We start from the raw sequence: 19573 nt of genomic DNA on the forward strand, positions 1-19573 counted from the left end.
ACGGGCGCTTCCCGACCGAACGAACGGCTGAGCTGATGTCTTGGCACGTTTGGCAAGCTCCGAAAGCGAATTAAACGGCTTGGACGACTGCCAAAAGAAATTTAAAACACGAAATGCTTACACACAAACATATTTCTGAAATGACAAAAATTAGTTTCAATATACCTTACTCGTCTTCTTGTATAACAATTTATGTATTTCAAATCTTACATTCTTTTTCGTTCCAAAATTGGTAAGTGGGTTTTTTTTTCGATGATTTTTTTCCAAAATACTTCAGCTTAAGACTCAAGTATTATTTATTTATTTTCTATCCATTTTCAATTTGTTTAAATAATTTTAAAACTTATTCATGGATAACGGCAAACTTATTCACTTAGAAACTTAAAATTAAACTTGTCATTCAGCACACTTCAACGGCTTAAAGAATATTTGAGGAAAAATTAATGGAACATTGCACCGTGCAAAAATAGTTATAGTCTCACCTAGTTTACGTCAAGGTCGACTTATGTGTAGACATAGAAATTTAGCTTTTTAGAACACCAAACATTATGTGTTCACATCATACTTAAAAAAGGATCATTATCTACAAGTACTCAATTGTGAATGTAAATTACCCGAAAATTTACACCCACGTTATAAGCTATACCAAGGTCAAAAATCAATAGTACTATGAAAAAAAATTATCATTGCCAAGCATTATTGCAAGATTTAAGTATAGCATTTTTTGCCAAAGCGCCCACCTGAAAACACCAGATTGTCTAAAAAGCGGACCAAACATAATAAAATGGATACTTATTAATACATACGACATTTTTGATAGATTAAATTTGGCAACTGCGATAAACTATGGCACAAACTACGTAGTGCACATGATATAGTGTGCTTATATTTCAATAACTCGTTAAAGTTTGATTTTTGATTAAACTCAATAAAAATTTTAATTTATCTAAATTTGGATTTTTAAATACTAAAGCTCCATGAAATAGGTACTTGAATTCAAATACTAAATATTATACTTAGGTAATTAAATAAGTAAGAACTAATTCAAAACATTTTACCAGGAACATGTTATTGTATTAAGACAGATTAAGACGATTAAGTATACAATACGATTTTGTCCATTGCACACAAAATACTTTTGAATTCGTTTACCTAAACAATGTGAACTTTGAAAGTTGGCCATAAAGAATGTTAGTTTATGCCAAATGCCATATAGACTTCAAAAAAAAAATAGAGAAATGTCAGATTTATGCTACGGTGAATTGACAGATTGGGCATCTTCCAATATGCATGATAGTTATAACATCCCAGTGTAAAATATGTCAGAAGATAGTGATTAAAAAACGATTGTATTTTTTGTTTGAAATCATCATTTATAATCTTTAATCGACATGCAATGCGTGTGGTATAAACTATAAAGTGCAGGATAGCTTTTAAAAAAATTAAGTTTTGGCGAAACGTCAAGCTAAAAATGACTTAGTCCGGATTGATTATAAAAACATTTTCTTGGCACATCGGAACGCGGAATGTTTTCGCAATTATATTTCTAGTGATAATCAACAACAATAATACTAACTCTTGTAGTGTTTATTTACATAGGCAACACATTGAACCATGTCGTAAAATATTTCCTTATCCGTTGATTTATTTCGAAACTATAAACATAAATGCGTTTGACTTTATAATTGTTATAATGCATCATATTATGTAAAATATATCCATATGAACTTGGTTTTTAATTGGATATTTGCCACGAAAAAAACCTCATACCTACAGCGACATCTTTCCCACGAATTGAGCTAGCCACTAGATGAATATTAAATGTTACAATAAACCAAACGTATGTTTTAAATCGTGTGTTTTACTCATAATAACGTATGCAACTGTGTTTACGAATATAAATCAGTCTTACCTTCGCATTTTAGACCTTGTTTGAAGAACCCGTACAAAAGTGAACCACAGTGATCACAAAATGTTGGTGACATGAAATTATATCCTTTGAAGCGATGCGGTACATCTATTTTGAACCGCTCTCTTAAATACTGTAAATCCATATAAATTAAAATTAACTATTATAGATAAAAAAAATACATAGCTTATTGATTTAAACGAATACAGGCGTACACCATAAAACAAACTTCATTAAACATAATAATTGCAATTTTTACACTGTAAAACAATATAGGTACTGAATCATAAAATGTATTTTACAAAATTCTACATAAAATGTTTTATCTTAAATTTTAAAATTAGTAAAAATACACTTGCATCAGAAATATTAGGTATATAGTTACAAATTGGAGCTGCATTAATTTTAATAAGTTAGTAATAATTTAGTGAATATGTATAATCAAATAGTTAATAGGATTAACTACTTTACTACTATATGAATTAAATTATCATACTATAGTAGTATTGTATTTATATACAATTAATTAAAAGTAAATTTATGATTTATCTAATTCTTATCAAAAATAATTTTCACGAAAAATAAATTGACTTCTGTTTCTTAGGTAATGTACCTAACCTAACCTGACCCATATGTGATGCATATATGCTGAGCACCGTGAAGGTAATTAAATAATATTACTAATAGATACTAGCAGTATTCCTATATCATTCATTGCATATACGCATATTAAACTATTGTTAGGCGATGGTACTTAAATGTTAAACTGTTAGAATAAGAAACTAGATATACCAAGTAGATACCATATATGAGTGATTAAACTACCCATCTGAAAGTATTTGCCTTATTAGTTATTTTCCGTCTTCTAGATTATCTATATATTTTACACTATTTTACTATTATAGATACCCATCAAGTTGTATCCGAGATTTTAATAATCATTGTCAGTATTATAAATTATTACTTACTACTTTCATTCATAATTACTTAGAGCTTAAAGGGATTGTAATTAAATTACAATCCATCGCAATTTTCACCATATTATGTTTCTAAAATGTTACTTAAGAGGATTTTACACTGTTACAGTGTTACACCGACATCAATAATTGTTGTCTTACAAGAATATAACATACCAAACATAGCAAATACTAACATAGCAAATTTCACGCTCAGCCAATCACGTTTAGCTCCGTTAGTTTAAAAGTTAGGGAGAATTTACCTCTTAAAAAATTTAAAGGTACCTAAGATAAGGCAATGTCATAGGGTTTTATTATATTTTGATTTTAAAGCGAGTTATGCCTATTTTAAAATTGTAAATTGTTTGTAAACACACCTTAAACATAACTCAACAAATTTCGGTGTAACGTTCTCTTAATCAGATTAGGTAAAATCAAATGTCATAGGCACGAATTCAGAACAAAGATATTTTTTTCAACCCAAATACAATTATTACAATAATATCCACTTTATTTCTTAATTTATAATTTTTTCTCAATATTTGTATAGTCCTAATGTAATAAACAAAATCCAAACTTCTTTTCATATTGTCGCTTTTCCCAAAACAGTCAATTATTAGGTTAATGTAATTTATGTAAATTTCCATATGAAATATAGGAATATATACAAAATTGGAATCAAAGTCCACAGATATGTATAATATAATATAATATTATCATATATATTATCTGTAACTGGAGTATAGTAATATCAGGATCTATAGAATTATAAAAAAATTGAGAGAAATAATATGTTTAGAGGGGCTGGGTCCCTGGTCCGTCCCTGTAATATGTTAATTGTATCCTTAATCCATTGTGAAGAAGCAGTATGGTTTTCGGTTTCAGCGTTTTACTACCACTGTTTGTACTCTACTGCAATAATCTCATTATGTTTAACAACTGTATTTTTGATAAATATAGTTAAATTTATTATTAGTTTCTTGTAACAGTTGTAGGTGTAACATTTAGGTAGGTACTAAACCTAACCATAACCCTAGATCTTAATCCTTTTTATCCTTAACCCTTGTTTTTTACTAATCTAGTATGGGCTAGCCTCTTGCCCTATTATATTTTAGTTTAGGCCCTACTTTAGACAGATACCTGTCTTACTAGTTACTAGATACTGGTGTGGTCGTGTGGAAAAATCTTTCCTTAGATTTTGAACAGTTAACAAAAAATAATGTCTCATACCATCCTTTTTTTGTGGTTCTAGGGAAAAATTAACAACCATATAGATTATAGGTTATATAGATTAATAGTTTAATTGCTTTAAAGTTTAAATTAATGCATTCATATAAATTCTTTTTTCATGTTATTTTGTTTTATTATTATTTTATATTTTGTATTTTCAAATAAATTTCAGATTAAATCAACATATCATACAGTAATAATAGTTAGGTACTCATAAATATAATAAGTATTATACAATTTTTTATATTTTAATAATTAAAAATAATTTTTAATTTTGTTCGAACCCTTTGAACAAATTATACCTAGTATGTCAACGTCAAGTATAAAGCGCCGAACTCATTAGGAACTATGTTTCATTTTTTATATAAAATTATAATAATTAAAAAGTTCAATGAAATTGGATATTTAATCAAAATTTAACGGTTTTTCATCTATAAAGATTTTACTAAGTTTGTTGTAATTAAAAAAATAAAGTAAATACTTGAACAATTTCACTAATACGTAAGTATATTATTATTTACTATGCAAAGTGCAATTTTCAAAATATTTAAAATAACTTTAAGCTATTTATTATTTAAAATATTCTATTTACACCATTCTACAGTACATCGATGTCACTTACAAATTATAATTTAAAACTAATAAAAATATCGATTGTAGTACAGTTTTCCCAATCTGTTTTTCCCGATTTATTTTTTCCAATTAATTTTTCCCAATTTTTACTATTCCCAAATGTTATATGACCAATCCATTTTTTCCAATTTCAATATTTACCATAAAAACATTTTCCCAATATATTTTTAAATCGGCAATTTGATTTATTTGATTTATATTTATCGTGCTGATCGGCATTACCACATCGTTATTTTTATTACTTATATGATGATAGACGCTATGATACGTATACGCATTTTAGGTAGGTGCTCGGTGCCTATCACTGCTTAATCGGACTATATACATCCATGATCCATATATCTGTATATCCCTATACCTATATCGTACATCCCTAAATGGTACACATTTCATCTTTATCTTTATTACCGTTTGCCGTTCAACTATACATTTTTTATACCTATACAGTATCTATAGATTATAAATATCATAAACTTCAAAATACCTATTGTATGCGTCGAAATAACGCATGCGCCCAATTGCTGTTCGATCCATTTGTTGCGTGATTAAGTTTATCCGTTCAATATTGACTATCGAATGTCTTATTTATACCTTGTTTAGTTTCATTTTGACAGTTGTTGCCAAACGTGTAATTTTTCGTAGATTAACTTGAATTTTTTGTACGTTAAATCGTATTTATACAACCAAGCGTATTCATTAGAATTATGGCCGAAATTATAAATTCTAATGGAAGAGGAAAGCTTCTTCATATTGATGGATATCTCTACTACAAACATTCGGAAAACGAAGGTCGATTTTATTGGTGTTGTCGTAAAAAAAGTGAATGCTCTGCTCGGGCTATAACGAGTAATTCTGGACAAAATATAATAATCCATAAAGGCCCTCAAAGTTCTATACATGACCACGCACCGAATTCAGAAGAAGTTTATGCCTTAAAAGTTATGACAGATATAAAAAGAAAAGCAAGTGAACATCCTGAAGCACCCCCTGCACAAATCTTGAGAACAGAATTGCAACAATTACCAGCTGGAATTTTAGCAGAACTTCCTGAGCGTCAAAATATAAGAAAGGCAATAACACGACAACGTGTAATCAATATGCCGTCGAACCCTCGAAGTATGAACGAACTGCATAAATTACCAATTCAGTTTAGACAAACTATAGCAGGAGAGCAATTTTTGTTATACGATTCATTTGAAGATATTGATTATCAGTTAACATGTGGAAGAATAATAATTTTTGCAACAAAAGAAAATTTGAAAATGTTAATGAACAGCCCTACCTGGTTTGTTGACGGAACATTTAAAGTTGTTCCAACAATATTTTTTCAATTATTTACCATACTAGGACCCACCACACAGACAACAAATGGAACTGATCAAGTTATTGGACTTCCGTTGGTGTACGCGTTACTAGAGCCAAAAGAAGAAGCAGCGTATTCAAAAGTATATGAAGTTATACTTTCAGAGGCACAAAAATTTGGAATAAATATTGTAAAACCACAATTTGTGATGACTGATTTTGAACAATCAATTATAAATGCGACGATTAAAATAATTGGAGTTGAAATACATACTTGTTTATTTCATCTTTGTCAAAGTCTTTATCGTCGTATACAGGCAGAAGGGTTACAAAGTCAATATAATGATCCAGAAAATCGCAACATTAAGATCACAGCTCAGATGACCGGTGCTTTAGCGTTTGTGCCGCCAGAAAAAGTTGTCGAAACGTTTGATGTTTTATTAGAACAAGTACCAGACGAGTATATGCCAATTGCAGAATATTTTGAGGTAAATTATTTTTTAATATACATAATATAATATTCAAATTTTAAATTTTAAGTATAACTTAAATATTTAATGTAGATAAATTACATCCGTGGGAGGCAAGCCAGAGGTCGGAGAAAAGGAACTGAACCCAGATTCCCCCCAAAACTGTGGAACCAGTACCATACAATACTCCAACGATTGGCAAGAACAAATAATTTGTCAGAAGGCTGGCATAATCGGTTCCAAGTGGTTGTTGGACGACAACATCCTAGCGTATACACATTTTTTAATGAACTTGGAAAAGAACAAGCTGACACTGAGTGCATATTACGACAACTGAATCTAGGACAAAAAATAAGGAAATGTCGTAATAAAGTACAACTAAAAACAGAGGAACGAATTTATAATATTGTTTCTAAATATGACGAATTTGTTAATAACAATGATATTATTCCATACCTCACGGCCATTGGTCATAATTTAAAATTTTAATACTTTTATTTGTTTATAATAATTTATTGGGGGAAATATAATTTTTTTTAAATAATATTGTGAAAAACGACTTTTTGGAAAAATAATATTGTGAAAAGGAATTTTTAGGAAAAATAGTATTGTGAAAAAGAATTTTGGGAAAAATGGTATTGAGAAAAAGAAGTTTTGGGAAAAAAAAAAATGTGAAAAACAGATTGTAAATAGTGTCTCCCTACCAAAAATATCATTTAATATATTAATAGGTATATTACTATATTATTATCAGGATATAATTCTATGATAATAAATATTCGGTATCGAAAATGTTGTCAAAAATACGTTTCTTATAATAAAATGGAGGAGGGTGGGGGGGGGGGGGGGGTGTTTAACAACTCGATATCTCATGTAGCAATTTTATTATTTTGTTATGGTAATTAAAAACGAATAAATGTAAATACATGACAATTTGACTGAATATTTATACGTTCATTTGCTATACACCATCAAAATATTTTAACTTGTTTTATGTTGTTAACGGTCATTTTCAATTTTCAATTTTTTTAGTTTTTTTTCTATAAATGTCAGTAAAATTGTAGTTCGTTTTTCGTATACAATGATATTATATCATTGAATTCAAATTTAATACCATCCATTATGTAGTGACCCACTTGTAACCTACTGTACAGCAGAGCGACATCCACGATCCACTTGCCCACCTCTTTTTAGTTTTTTATTTCTAAAATTGTAATATATGTTTTATACATTTTTCAAAAATAATATAAAAATTTAGTATATTTTGACAATTTGGACTGCATATTTTGATAATTTTTAGTGCAACAAGTCCCGAACCCTTAATTTATTTATACATGGAAACTGTAAAAACTTGGTTTAATTTATACTAAACCCCCTCCCCCCATTTAATAATCCTGGTTATGCCACTGATAGATGTTATAAAATATAATTTTAATGATAAAAATAAGAGACTGACCTCCTCCGCCAAAATCATTTTTTTTTTTAGGAAAATAATGATTTATAATTTAATTCGAATTTAACACAGACATTAAACTGAATCAATGACAAGGTACGCTCAAAATCACTAAGTTACCTCACCAAAGAAATATATACATAATCACCACTTATGTACTATGGTCATTGGTCACTAGGTAGACAGGCAACGACGTACGTACGATACATGCTAAAGTTTATATTACAATATAATTTTGACAAATTTATATTTTATATAAAGTAAAATTGTGTAATTTTATAAATAACTAACAAATAAACAACGTTTAAATCGGCAGTTTTAAACAAGGTACACAAAATGTTGTCGATTGCATTTACACAAATTAGTGTAATTTAACTTATCACCAAATTTAAAATTGAAATAATATAGGATTATATAGGAAGTATACAAATAAGACTTGAAAAAAGGAAGTACTGCCTTTGTACACGTTTTTCTATTTACAGTGGTGTTGTATATTTAATAAAATAAATATAATAATATATAAATAAAAAAAAATGTATAAATAATATAATAAAATTCGTAATATATGATTATACTAACTGATCCCGCGCACTTCGATTTGATGCATGTTTGTACCTGATATGCACGGTTAACCAATGGCAACCAGTAGTCAATACAAAAAAAAAAATACTAATTTCTACTATTACTATTGTAATTTGTAACCAATGATGGCAGCCATTTCTAAATAACTAAAAAGTTTCAATTTCCACCGTGAATCTCAAATTCATTGTTTGAGCACCTCTAATTTACCCTTTTCCATGATAAAAGCTAGCCTATGTCCTTCTCCAAGTAGATAATCTATCTCTCAATCTCTGTACCAAATGTCATTTAAATCGGTTCATCGGTTTAGGTGTGAAAGCGTAACAGACAGACAGACAGACTTTCGCATTATATATATATATATATATAATTACACGGTAGTGATAGGGAAGTAGGAATATAGGTATCTATCTAATTGTGTTAAAATACGTAGCTTATTAACACTTGCTGAACTTCTTTATTATGTAATTCCCCATTTACATTTTTTTAATATTTTATTGTATACAAGAATTCCATTGTATGTTTGTAATGTTCTGTACATGATTCATATTTATGATTAAACTACATTTTTCTTCGATTTTAGATTCTAAACGGAGCAATGAATGTATTAAATTTACAATGTTTTTTTAAAAAAAAATTATCAGTTAGGTATCATCTTTTGGAGCAGCAAAATGTGTTCAATTTTCAACTTTGAGGGTGGTTTTTAGACGAAAATTGGATCTAGTTGGCACAATTATTAATCAAACGCCCGCAGCTTGACATAACGACACTGTTAAAATAGCACGCCACAGAAAACACGACCAATTTATAGTGATCAATCTACTGTGTTTACAACCAATACTACTTCCCATTTTCCAACTTCCCAAGCATATTCTGTTAGATTGAAAATCCTAAATTTGGAAGCCGTATGACCTACCTATAGTGTCCTATACCTAAAAAAGTTTTTTATTTTTCACTTTAAGTATTGAATAACTTAAGACGACATTACACGGCCATTTGTTGTCTTCGTCTTACAATATTGCAAAAATTAGAGTGAATCGACCTATAATGAAACTTGATGGTAAGAACATTACCTTTGTTTGTATGTAGGTTTTTATAAAAGTTCAATTTTTTAGCAAGTTATGCATATATAATATAGCGTAGCTAAATTAGAAATGTTCATAACTCGCTTAAAAACTAAATTATCGTAAAAACCAAGTTAAAGAACAGGAGTTTTATAATAGGTTAATTTACTCTAATTTTTAAACTAACTGAGTTAAACGTGATCTGCTGAACGCAAATTTGATATGTTATGCACTTGTAAGATGGGGACAACAAATATCTATGTAGCATCCTCTTAAGTTATACAAGTGAATAACCTGTTTCAATTAATTAATCGAGTAATACGGCCATTTATGATAATATAATAAATAGTAATACAGGTAAAAAACAATGCACCGATATTAAAATTTACCATGTGGATAGATTACTAAGAACTATATTCCACACACCACGGTATTAATTTATTTTTAATTTAAACATCAGATTTTAATCAACAAAATGTTAAAAATGAATAAAATTAAAACTTATAGTTATAATAGGTATTCAAATTAATTACAAGTAACGTCTGACGTATTAAAAATGATATCAGTAGTGTAGGTGTACGCAGGATTTTAGCTCGGTTAAGGTTTTACACTTTTACCTAAGATTAATTGCAAACCGTGTGGGGGGAAAGAGTGGCCGAGCGGACTAAATTAAAACAATGAAATGTGTTTAGAGAAAAAAATATTACAAATAAGTAATAACTACCTATTTTATTAAAATTACTAATTAGTAACAATTAATTTGTAAGGATATGCCAATTTTTATATTCAAGATAAATTTTTGACAAATAAACGATAAAAGTCTAAATGTAATTTGTTGCTGATATTTAACAACTAGCTCAGCCATGTGTTATCGTGTTAATGTATTATGTTTATTACTTTGTTTTTTCATTAGTCATAGACCATAGTATAATTTCATAAGTACGACTACATGGTCAACACGTGCTTAATGTAAATACGTCAACTTATATACTATAAAAGATAGTATTTAGAATTTCTTTCTATTGGGATCATCTCATAATAATAAAATTAATATTTTTTTATGATTTAACCATTTTACAAGATCGCCTACCTTTTGTAATATTTTCCAATTTTTCATTTAATTATTGTCTTCTAATTTTCTAACAAATGAATAACAATAGCCTATTTCATTTTGTAGTTTGATTGACTCACCACTGTGCTTTCTGTATCTCGCCCGGTGCCTGGACATTGTATAAGAAGTTTGTCGTGACATTTTTTATGTACAGCTGTTTGACAAGCTAAAAAAAAGTTACTTGAATCAACAAAATAAACTTAATCAAATACAACATTTTACAATTTATTAACTCTATAGACATAAGGTTAAACTATTATTATTATATACTAAATGTATAAATGTTAGTGCTTACATTGGCATTGATATCCTTGTTTTCCAAATCCCCTATAACATATTAAAATGACAAATGATCAATTTTTTAAAGGAAGGTTTGCATTCAGTTTTATATCTTATATACTATCTATAGGTAAATCTTAGTTTCCATTTCTTACCATAGAAAATCTTTGCAAAATGCACAAAACGTCGGCTGTCTGAAAAATTTAGCTAAAAACTTATGCCCTTTTACGATGTGTACTTTTTGGTGTTTAATCGCACCACGTCTTTTAGTAATCGCATGGCCTCTAGCTATATCAACTCGTTGTTGTACTATAAAAAACACAAACCAATGTATTCAAGTATTTTTTCAATGTACTAAAATACATAGGAATTAAAGTAATGAATAGCTTAAAAAACTATTAGTTATTTCTAATTATCTTATATTTGCATGGTTAAATATCATACATCAATTAATCAATTAACTCAATATCCATTTGAAATATTTTTTAAGAAAACTGATGAACTTAATAATTATACTATAATAGTACAATAAGTTCATATACTCCCGTGTAAATATTCATTTTTGGATAAATTATTTACCTAATAATAAGCTTGAAATATTTTCTAATATATACATGTTAAAGTAAATAACGTCAAACGGAAAATAACGTTATTCACCAAACACATAGGTAATTATTGTTAAAAACCAGATTTTCGCGTTAATACCAAATAATACAAAATTAAACATAAATAGGTAAGTTTTTAAAAACCAAAATAATGTGTTATTGTTTAATGTTTATTATTAAATTATAACTTATTTTATTTAATAAATACTTGTGACCATGACATTTACTTCTGTCTGTTATATTGCACACGACGTGCACAATGTTTATTATTGCAACCAGTCTTGCATAAAACAATATAACACAGTATATTAATTATACTCCGACTCACAAGAGATTGAATTGGCTCACCAATACAAGTAGTCAATTTTACCCTCAATGAGTATATTTGAATTGGTTCCCAAGATTTTACTTTTGTATTGGCTCTCTACTTTTTTTTTCAAAAATATATTGGTTACTAAAATATCACTAATAATTTAATGTTGACGACTTTACGTTACGTCCTAGAAAGTAGTCACACTCAAGATAACCAAATAAATAAGCTTAATATGATTCTTAATTTTAAATTTTTAACATATAGTATGGTTTACACCCGTTTATTTTTCCATCGTTACATTTAGAGTAATATTTTTTTTTTTACACAAAATTATTTAATAAATAAGGATAGTACAAAAATCTCACTAGGTAGAATGGGGGAAAATAAAAGCTGTATAATATTAAAATAATTTATAACATAGACAATTATTAAGCCAAACGCGTCGTATAATACTCATATATTACAATATGATGTCCCACACGATGATACGATATCCTCGTTAGCCAATACTTTTAAATTTGCAGTATATCTTCGTTAATACATTTATATCGTTGCTATCCATTTTGGAGGAATTTTTGAAAACTATACGTCTTGTATTTAACTATTAATATTAATTTTCCCTTTTCACTTTGCATTTGTTCTACAGATTTCTTTTTACGCACTCCCGCGAATAAAGCATCTACTAATAAACTATAATGAATGATTGCAGTCGTGGTCATTAAATATTAACAACAACAAAAATAAAATAAAAGTATAGTGTATAGAAATCAATGATTATCTATATTGGAGTAGATTACGATTAGTACGATAAGATTAAATTTGATAAATATATATAATAGTATATCCAAATTCCAAAGGTGGGCATTAAGTAGTAAGTTAATTTTCTAATCAACTTATAAACTTATCTATTTTAATTGAGAGTATTATAACCTAACTTTCCTCAGCTTATTAAACAATAAACCATGAAGTTAAAACATTTTGAAATTTTTCGTTTTTATGGTTATTTATACGTAAATATTAATACTAAAATAAAAACAATCCAATACTATAATAATAGAAACATTTCTGTTATTTTTCTTGATAAAAATAATTTTTTTAATAGATAGGTATATTTTAGTAGATTATATAGGCACAATATTATATTATGACCTTAAATTGCTATTTGATATAAAAACATTAATATTGTTAAATTATTAATTGGGATGCGTTGATATAGTTTAAATATTTAATAATATTGTAAAGTAAAATAGGTACATACACTTTATATTACGTAATAAAATTGTTTATAATAATTTAGGAAATTAGAAAAAACGTAGTCACTCTGTAAGTGATCCACCATGCACGTACTAATTTAAAAAAGTAGATTAACTTTTTTTAATCTGAGTTAAGTTAATATATTTTCCATTTTAACTTATCGATCTTGTGTCCTACTAACTTAACTTGAGTTAATTATTTTCATCAGCTTGTCCACCTTTGAGTATATCCAGCGTTAAACTACTTGTCACATACTCACATGAGTGCAAATTAGTGCCAATGACGTCGTAACTCGTAAAAGTAAAAGCATGTAATATGAGAACTCTCAGTTAAATAATATCTTACAGTTTTGGGTGCCAATTCAAATATACATTTTTCGGGAGCCAATTCAACGGTCGACTTCATATTTACCCAAAATTGGGAGCCAATTTAATGGTTGCCAAGAGAACGACCAGTTTTCGAGCATGTAGAGTGTAGACTGACCAGTGACCACTAACATACCCTGTAGGCTTGTTTAGTTACAGACAAACAGTATGAATGTAATTATTAATTATTAATTTGTCATGACTCATAACTCATAAGTATATAATTCATAAATATCCCACATCCCATGAATCTCTTTATTATTTTCAACATTTCCCGTTTTGTGTGATTATATTAACGTGGTTCACAAAAAAATTACGATAATTCCCGCATTTATAGACGAATATACGTTATAATTACGCGATATTTTAACGTAACATAATATTATTCTACGGTAGACGCAGTTCATTATCCAGTTGGATGTAATATTATAAATTATAATATAGTATTACTAGTATAAAATATTATTAGATGAAAATACCTACTTAAAATGAGCATCGTCCACAATTTCACATATTAAAAAAAATAATTACAAGAAATAATTTTAAAAATATAGGTACTTTTAATTCTTTCAGTATGAAAAATATTGAAGACTACAGAAGTTTTAGTAACTATATCTGCAGGTTAATGTTGATATATTAAAATCCAAGAAACTTAATTATATGTTGTGTCGATTAAAATTGTAATATCTATTTTAAATTCTGAAGTACTAACTCTTTGACTCATAAAATTAATTAATAATTGTTTTAATTTATTCGCCTATATAAGTTATAATACTAATGTCTATATAACATAGTGAATTGGCCATTGGCTATAGGTTTTGGCGTAATTCCTTTAGGCTTTAGTCTATAAAATCGAGCCAATAAACAAATCCAGACATCCAGTAAAGTATTGGTAAACACAAAAATATATAATTTAGTTATACCTATAAAGTCTAAATAGTAAATACTATTAAATAGTAAATTACAATTTACAACGATAAACATTTATTTTTAATGTAAATAAGGCATATTAAACTCAATATTTGAATTTTAAATAAATATTTACTTTAATATATTAGATACAGAAATCACTTTTTTATTTTATATAGTACATTATAGTACCTACTGAACTTTCGTTAAAACTAACGAACCGGAGAAATAAAATCTTTGTTTGATAAAAAATATATTAAGTTGCACTCAATATTCATTATATACTTACAGCTATCTGCTAAATCTCCATCCGCTAAATTGTAACTCGTAGGAGGTAACCCTTGTGGAATTTTACTTCGACCTCTGCTCTATAAGTTAATCAAAACATAATCTTAATTAATCAAGGAATAACGTAATATTATTTGAATGTAAAACGTACAATATTTTATGTCACAACAATTGTCATTTAACAAAAGCCTAATTGTTTGAAGCTGGAAGGTATAACATATAATTGAAAAAGTGGTAACTTCATAGAAATTATTTATTGTTTTTATTTACGTCCATTTTCCATACTTTAATAGGAAGGTACCTACTTAGCCTTTAAGCCTTTTAAGTTTTAGGTATACCTTAAATCTAAGGCTGTCTGAAGTATAGTTATATAGATGCGTTTTTAAATGACTAAATTGCATACTATATAAAATCTACGTAGAACAATGGTCTTATTAGTTATTCTTATTACTTATTACTTATTATATTATTTGGCGCATTGGCGGTGTCACGGTGATTTCATCTGTTTACCGCGCTCTATTCGTTATATAGTATTTATTTTCATTACAGAATCTATCATGAAAAAACAGAACTCGACTATTAAAATAAGTAGCCAATAGGTAATTATCTTTATAGACTTATAGACTATAGTGCGCAACATACCATAATAATTAAATGTTTAAATGTTTGATTATTATAATACGATCGAGACGGAAAAACAAACGTGAAAATAACTTGTTTGCAGGAAAAAAAATAATTAATATCGCAATACGAATTTTTCTAAAAACGAATTGAAGAAAGACGATCGGTCAAAATTTCTTTTTTTCCTTTTTTTAAACCCGAATTTTCCCGACGCTCGGGCCAAATTTCGAATGTCTTCACGCAAACGAGTGAGATATAATCTGCTCGTCTACTGTGGTAGCGGCAACTAGACTATTAAAGGCTGATGTGCATTGTGCGCCCATATAAAGCAGCACAATATAGGCAATAATCGTAATTCATAATATTATTATAATTTATAATATTTTATAGTAAGCGGTTAGCGGTACTGGGGGGGGGGGGGGGGGGGGGAGGGTTGCAGCGGATAGCGTCTGTCGTTATTCGCGAACCGTAAGAAACGCGTGCGCATTTCAAACCTCTTGAAGGTAGGTCCCTTCTGAGCCGTTTCTCATTTATAATAACATGACGCGTTCGACGGCGGCGGCGGCACCGCCACTGCATTATTATTGTGTTGTAACATACGTAGGAGCGGTGCCGAACAGTGGCGAAGTGGGCGCGGCAGTATATCCGTCCGTTCGTCTTCGTTCTATTTTCGTCCGCCGGCTCATCCGAGGATCGTCCGAATATTTTCATCGGCGGTGTGCGCGCCGCGTCGTCATATTATTATTATTATTATTATTATTATATATTGTCATATTGATATCATATTAATTTTTCACGTGAAATAATATAAAATATAACCAAGATTACAATAAAATATGTGTCAAACGATAGGTCCGCCCGCCGCGACCCGCAGTGCAGCAAAAACCACAGGGGCAATGTCCTGGTAAAAAACCTCCTTAATGCGAGCTTAGGGCCTCATGCCACCACAACAATTTGATGCTTTGATCTAACTGATCGTGTGAAATTTTCATTTAAATATTTTATTTTTACAGTAATCTGCAGTTTTGTGATTATTAGCATTTAGTAATAATGGCAACTTTTGAATTTCATAGTGTTCCGTAAACCTACAGAGGAAACATATTTCAAGTGTTTTTTTACATGTGTCTCATGTACGTTAAAATCCAGTCCCTCAAAATGCATACACCCTTTACACCAATGCTATAGCAGCCACATAGTCCGTCTATGTCTGAGCACCTAGACATATAGAATCCTAGTTGCGACACTGGATGTGTCGGCAGCGGTGTTTCACAGATTTTTCATTATATTACATAAAATAATAGGTAACTATAGTGTTGCGGGTTATACTTTATACTACTTATACCATTTTGGTAACCAAAATAAAACATGAATTCGTGATAGTGTATCTCGATACTATAGTATAACTCAACTATAATAGGCCTAAAATTGTCATTGTAACGTCAGTCTATATATAATACATAATATAATATGTAAGAACGAATTTACTTCTGAAAACTATGCCACGAAACAAAAAAACTGTCTGCTTCGAACATCCCGAAATGGTAGAAATTTAAAACCACATATGGACTTCATTACACAAGCATCATGCTTCCCCCACGTATCAGATATTATATAAAAATATGTTTATATATCATTATTGTCGTTAAGGGTTAATATATTAGTACATTAGATCTGATAACTGATGTATTACCTCCGAACGGTGGTTGCTGCGGGACCGGTTGTCCGAAGTCTGCCGTTTTTGTGAGTTGTTGCTACAACTCCTCTTCCTGTTGCCGGTGAACATCATCGTGATGTCGGCGTGTTGTATTCTCATTCTGCGACTACCGACGGTGCTCCGGCCCTCATCAGCTGCGGACCGACGTCGTGCCCGCCCGGCGTCTCTATTTAATATTTTAGCGCGCGCGGCCGACCACCTGCGCCGCGTAATATATACACCTATATCGTATCTAACCTACCTCAAGTACCTTCTGCCTACCTATAATAATATTTTTTAATAATATAATTAATTACGATACAAAAAGCAATATTAGAAAAAAATTGCGATTATTACTTAAAGGTTATGTATTACCGCCGACGATATACGCGATATATTTGATATGAGTAGCGCGTGCCCAAGTCGATGAGACCGCGTCTGTTTGTAGGTCACGATTTAAAATCTATGGCTGATTATTTTCGGTCCGCAATGCCGATGGGGTGGGTGGATGGATGTGGAAGGGAGCAGCGGATTTTTTATTTTAATATGCGATTATTATTACTCCGACGACAGTGGATTTTTATAACTAGCGAGCTGTGTATAATATTACTATAATATATTCTATTCTATTGTGTAGTAGGTACCTATGTCCTTTTGCTGGCCGATTATTATAATGTTAATTATTGTTGTTATCGTTATACATCATGCACTGTACATTTATTATACAATAGGACTATTATAATATTATTACGAAAAATAAGACACGCGTACACAACGACGGCGACGGCGACGACGACAGTCGTCCGGTGGTCGGTCGCGCGCGTTCTAAAAATAGAAATTCTCGGATGAACCGCGGTCGCATCATGACTGGAGTGCGCGCCGGCCGAATTTCGCGCCTGTTGTTTTGACTGCGACACCGATGGCCGAATCACCGGCCCCTCCCCTGTCCCTTTGGCGCCCCCACCTTACGGTGTTACCCGATGGAAGACATGCATAATGCATGCCGGCGAAAGCTTGCAGCGTTAGGTACTCGCGTATACACTAAACATCCACACGTGATCCCTTTTTTCACGATATCGTTTCATATTATTATCAAGTACAAAGCATAATTTTATTGTGTGTTATATATTATACATAATATATTGTTTATTATACATGTTGTACAAGTATTATATTAATAATTAATAAAACAATATATTGTGTGACTACTGACTATAATACTCACGTTTGAATTGTATCGTTCATAACGGACACGTCGGGTCGATGCATAATGTTCGTAGCATATCGCTTATCCAGCCATTCAGTTTTCAGTTTTATATTATATCATACTAATATTATTTGCTTTTTTCATACAGCAACAATATAAAATAATACAGACACAAAGATTTTTTTTTAAATTTATAAATACGCCAGGTATAACCTGCAAGATTATTGACGTTTCTAAAAAATAAAAACTATTACAATTTATAATTTTTTTTTTTTAAAACATTACATAATATACAGTTGTATACCGAAATATTTGAGTATGGTGCATTAAGTTTGAAGTTATTGTATTTACATGTGATTATATCTATGTTTTGGTTATATTTTTTGAAACAGGTTTGTCTCTTTTAGGAGTTCTAGCAGGATCGATAATTTTCGACTATTATCTTTTTTGTAAAACGAGTTAGTCTATTTTGTATGCTTTTGTTTTGTAGTATAGGTTTTATTTTTAGTTAAAATATCTCGTATGGATCGAAATCTCCTTGGTTGTTTTCGAATAAATGTTTGAATGTAATGTACCTAATCAATTTTGAAATCTTTGATCATTGAAGATTTTTTCCGCAGGATTGAGAAATAATATCAATATTTTCTATAAATTGTTTGAGAGAGCTAGCAATGATTTTGGGTTTTTTTGTTCCTTGTATTTCCTTTATTTGGTTTTCCTTATATGTTACACTGTGAGGGATTGTCAATGTCCAATGACTATAGGAGAGTTTGGTATTGATGGGGAGGGGAAATTTAAAGATTCAGGAAGAGACCTTTTAGTGTAGGAAGTTGGCTCTAAATCCATATCAGATGTTAGGTCTTCCTCATTTGAGGTGATTATTAAATTCGGTACTTTTGATTTGGTTTTATATGTATTGCCTGGGTTATTTTCTTTTGTGACAGTATACGTGTGGCAGTTTTATTGTTATCTTAACCTTATCCGGGCATTTAGAAGCAATGTGGCCTCGATTTTTACATATGAAACATGTTAATGAGTCGTCCGATATAAATACACCATAATTTGTGTCATCATAGTTGATTAGAATTGAACTATTTGAACTAGGGAGTTTTTCTACGTCATCATGGTTTATGAAAGTTTGGCGACGAAAGATTAAAATGTGGGAGAAGTCAGCATCTTGTACACCTGCTCTTAAGAATGAGACATTGCTACGCAAAACTATATTGAGTTTATTGAATTCATTTTGTATGGCTTCTTGAGGTATGTTGGGAATTGGGATAGACATTAGATAGAATATTATTCTTTTATTTAGATTATGTAATTTACGGATTT

General features: G+C 29.8%; 1 protein-coding gene and 1 pseudogene across 1 annotated transcript; one reads left to right on the plus strand and one right to left on the minus strand.

Annotated features, from left to right (window-relative positions):
- LOC132949503 (putative protein kinase C delta type homolog) lies at positions 1 to 17922 on the minus strand. The gene is made up of 8 exons (XM_061020437.1): positions 17392 to 17922; positions 17032 to 17316; positions 14722 to 14800; positions 11142 to 11295; positions 11003 to 11034; positions 10788 to 10873; positions 1913 to 2042; positions 1 to 135 (listed from the first exon to the last, which is right to left on the minus strand). Exons 2-8 carry the CDS (start codon positions 17152 to 17154, stop codon positions 71 to 73), a joined length of 669 nt encoding a protein of 222 aa, XP_060876420.1. The 5' UTR covers positions 17155 to 17316; positions 17392 to 17922; the 3' UTR covers positions 1 to 70.
- Positions 6240 to 6877, plus strand: LOC132949504 (uncharacterized; annotated as a pseudogene).
- Positions 17923 to 19573: the final 1651 nt, after the last annotated feature.

Source organism: Metopolophium dirhodum, chromosome 7 (genome assembly GCF_019925205.1).
Source record: "Metopolophium dirhodum isolate CAU chromosome 7, ASM1992520v1, whole genome shotgun sequence".
Taxonomy (NCBI): domain Eukaryota; kingdom Metazoa; phylum Arthropoda; class Insecta; order Hemiptera; family Aphididae; genus Metopolophium; species Metopolophium dirhodum.

Excerpts from the sequence above, each read along its gene's own strand:
- LOC132949503 (XM_061020437.1), bottom strand. The coding sequence starts at position 17,154 with ATGAGAATACAACACGCCGACATCACGATGATGTTCACCGGCAACAGG. Across the intron at positions 14,801-17,031 it reads GCAGCAACCACCGTTCGGAG|AGCAGAGGTCGAAGTAAAAT; the intron begins GTAATACATCAG and ends ATTAACTTATAG. Across the intron at positions 11,296-14,721 it reads TGGAGATTTAGCAGATAGCT|TACAACAACGAGTTGATATA; the intron begins GTAAGTATATAA and ends TGTTTTTTATAG.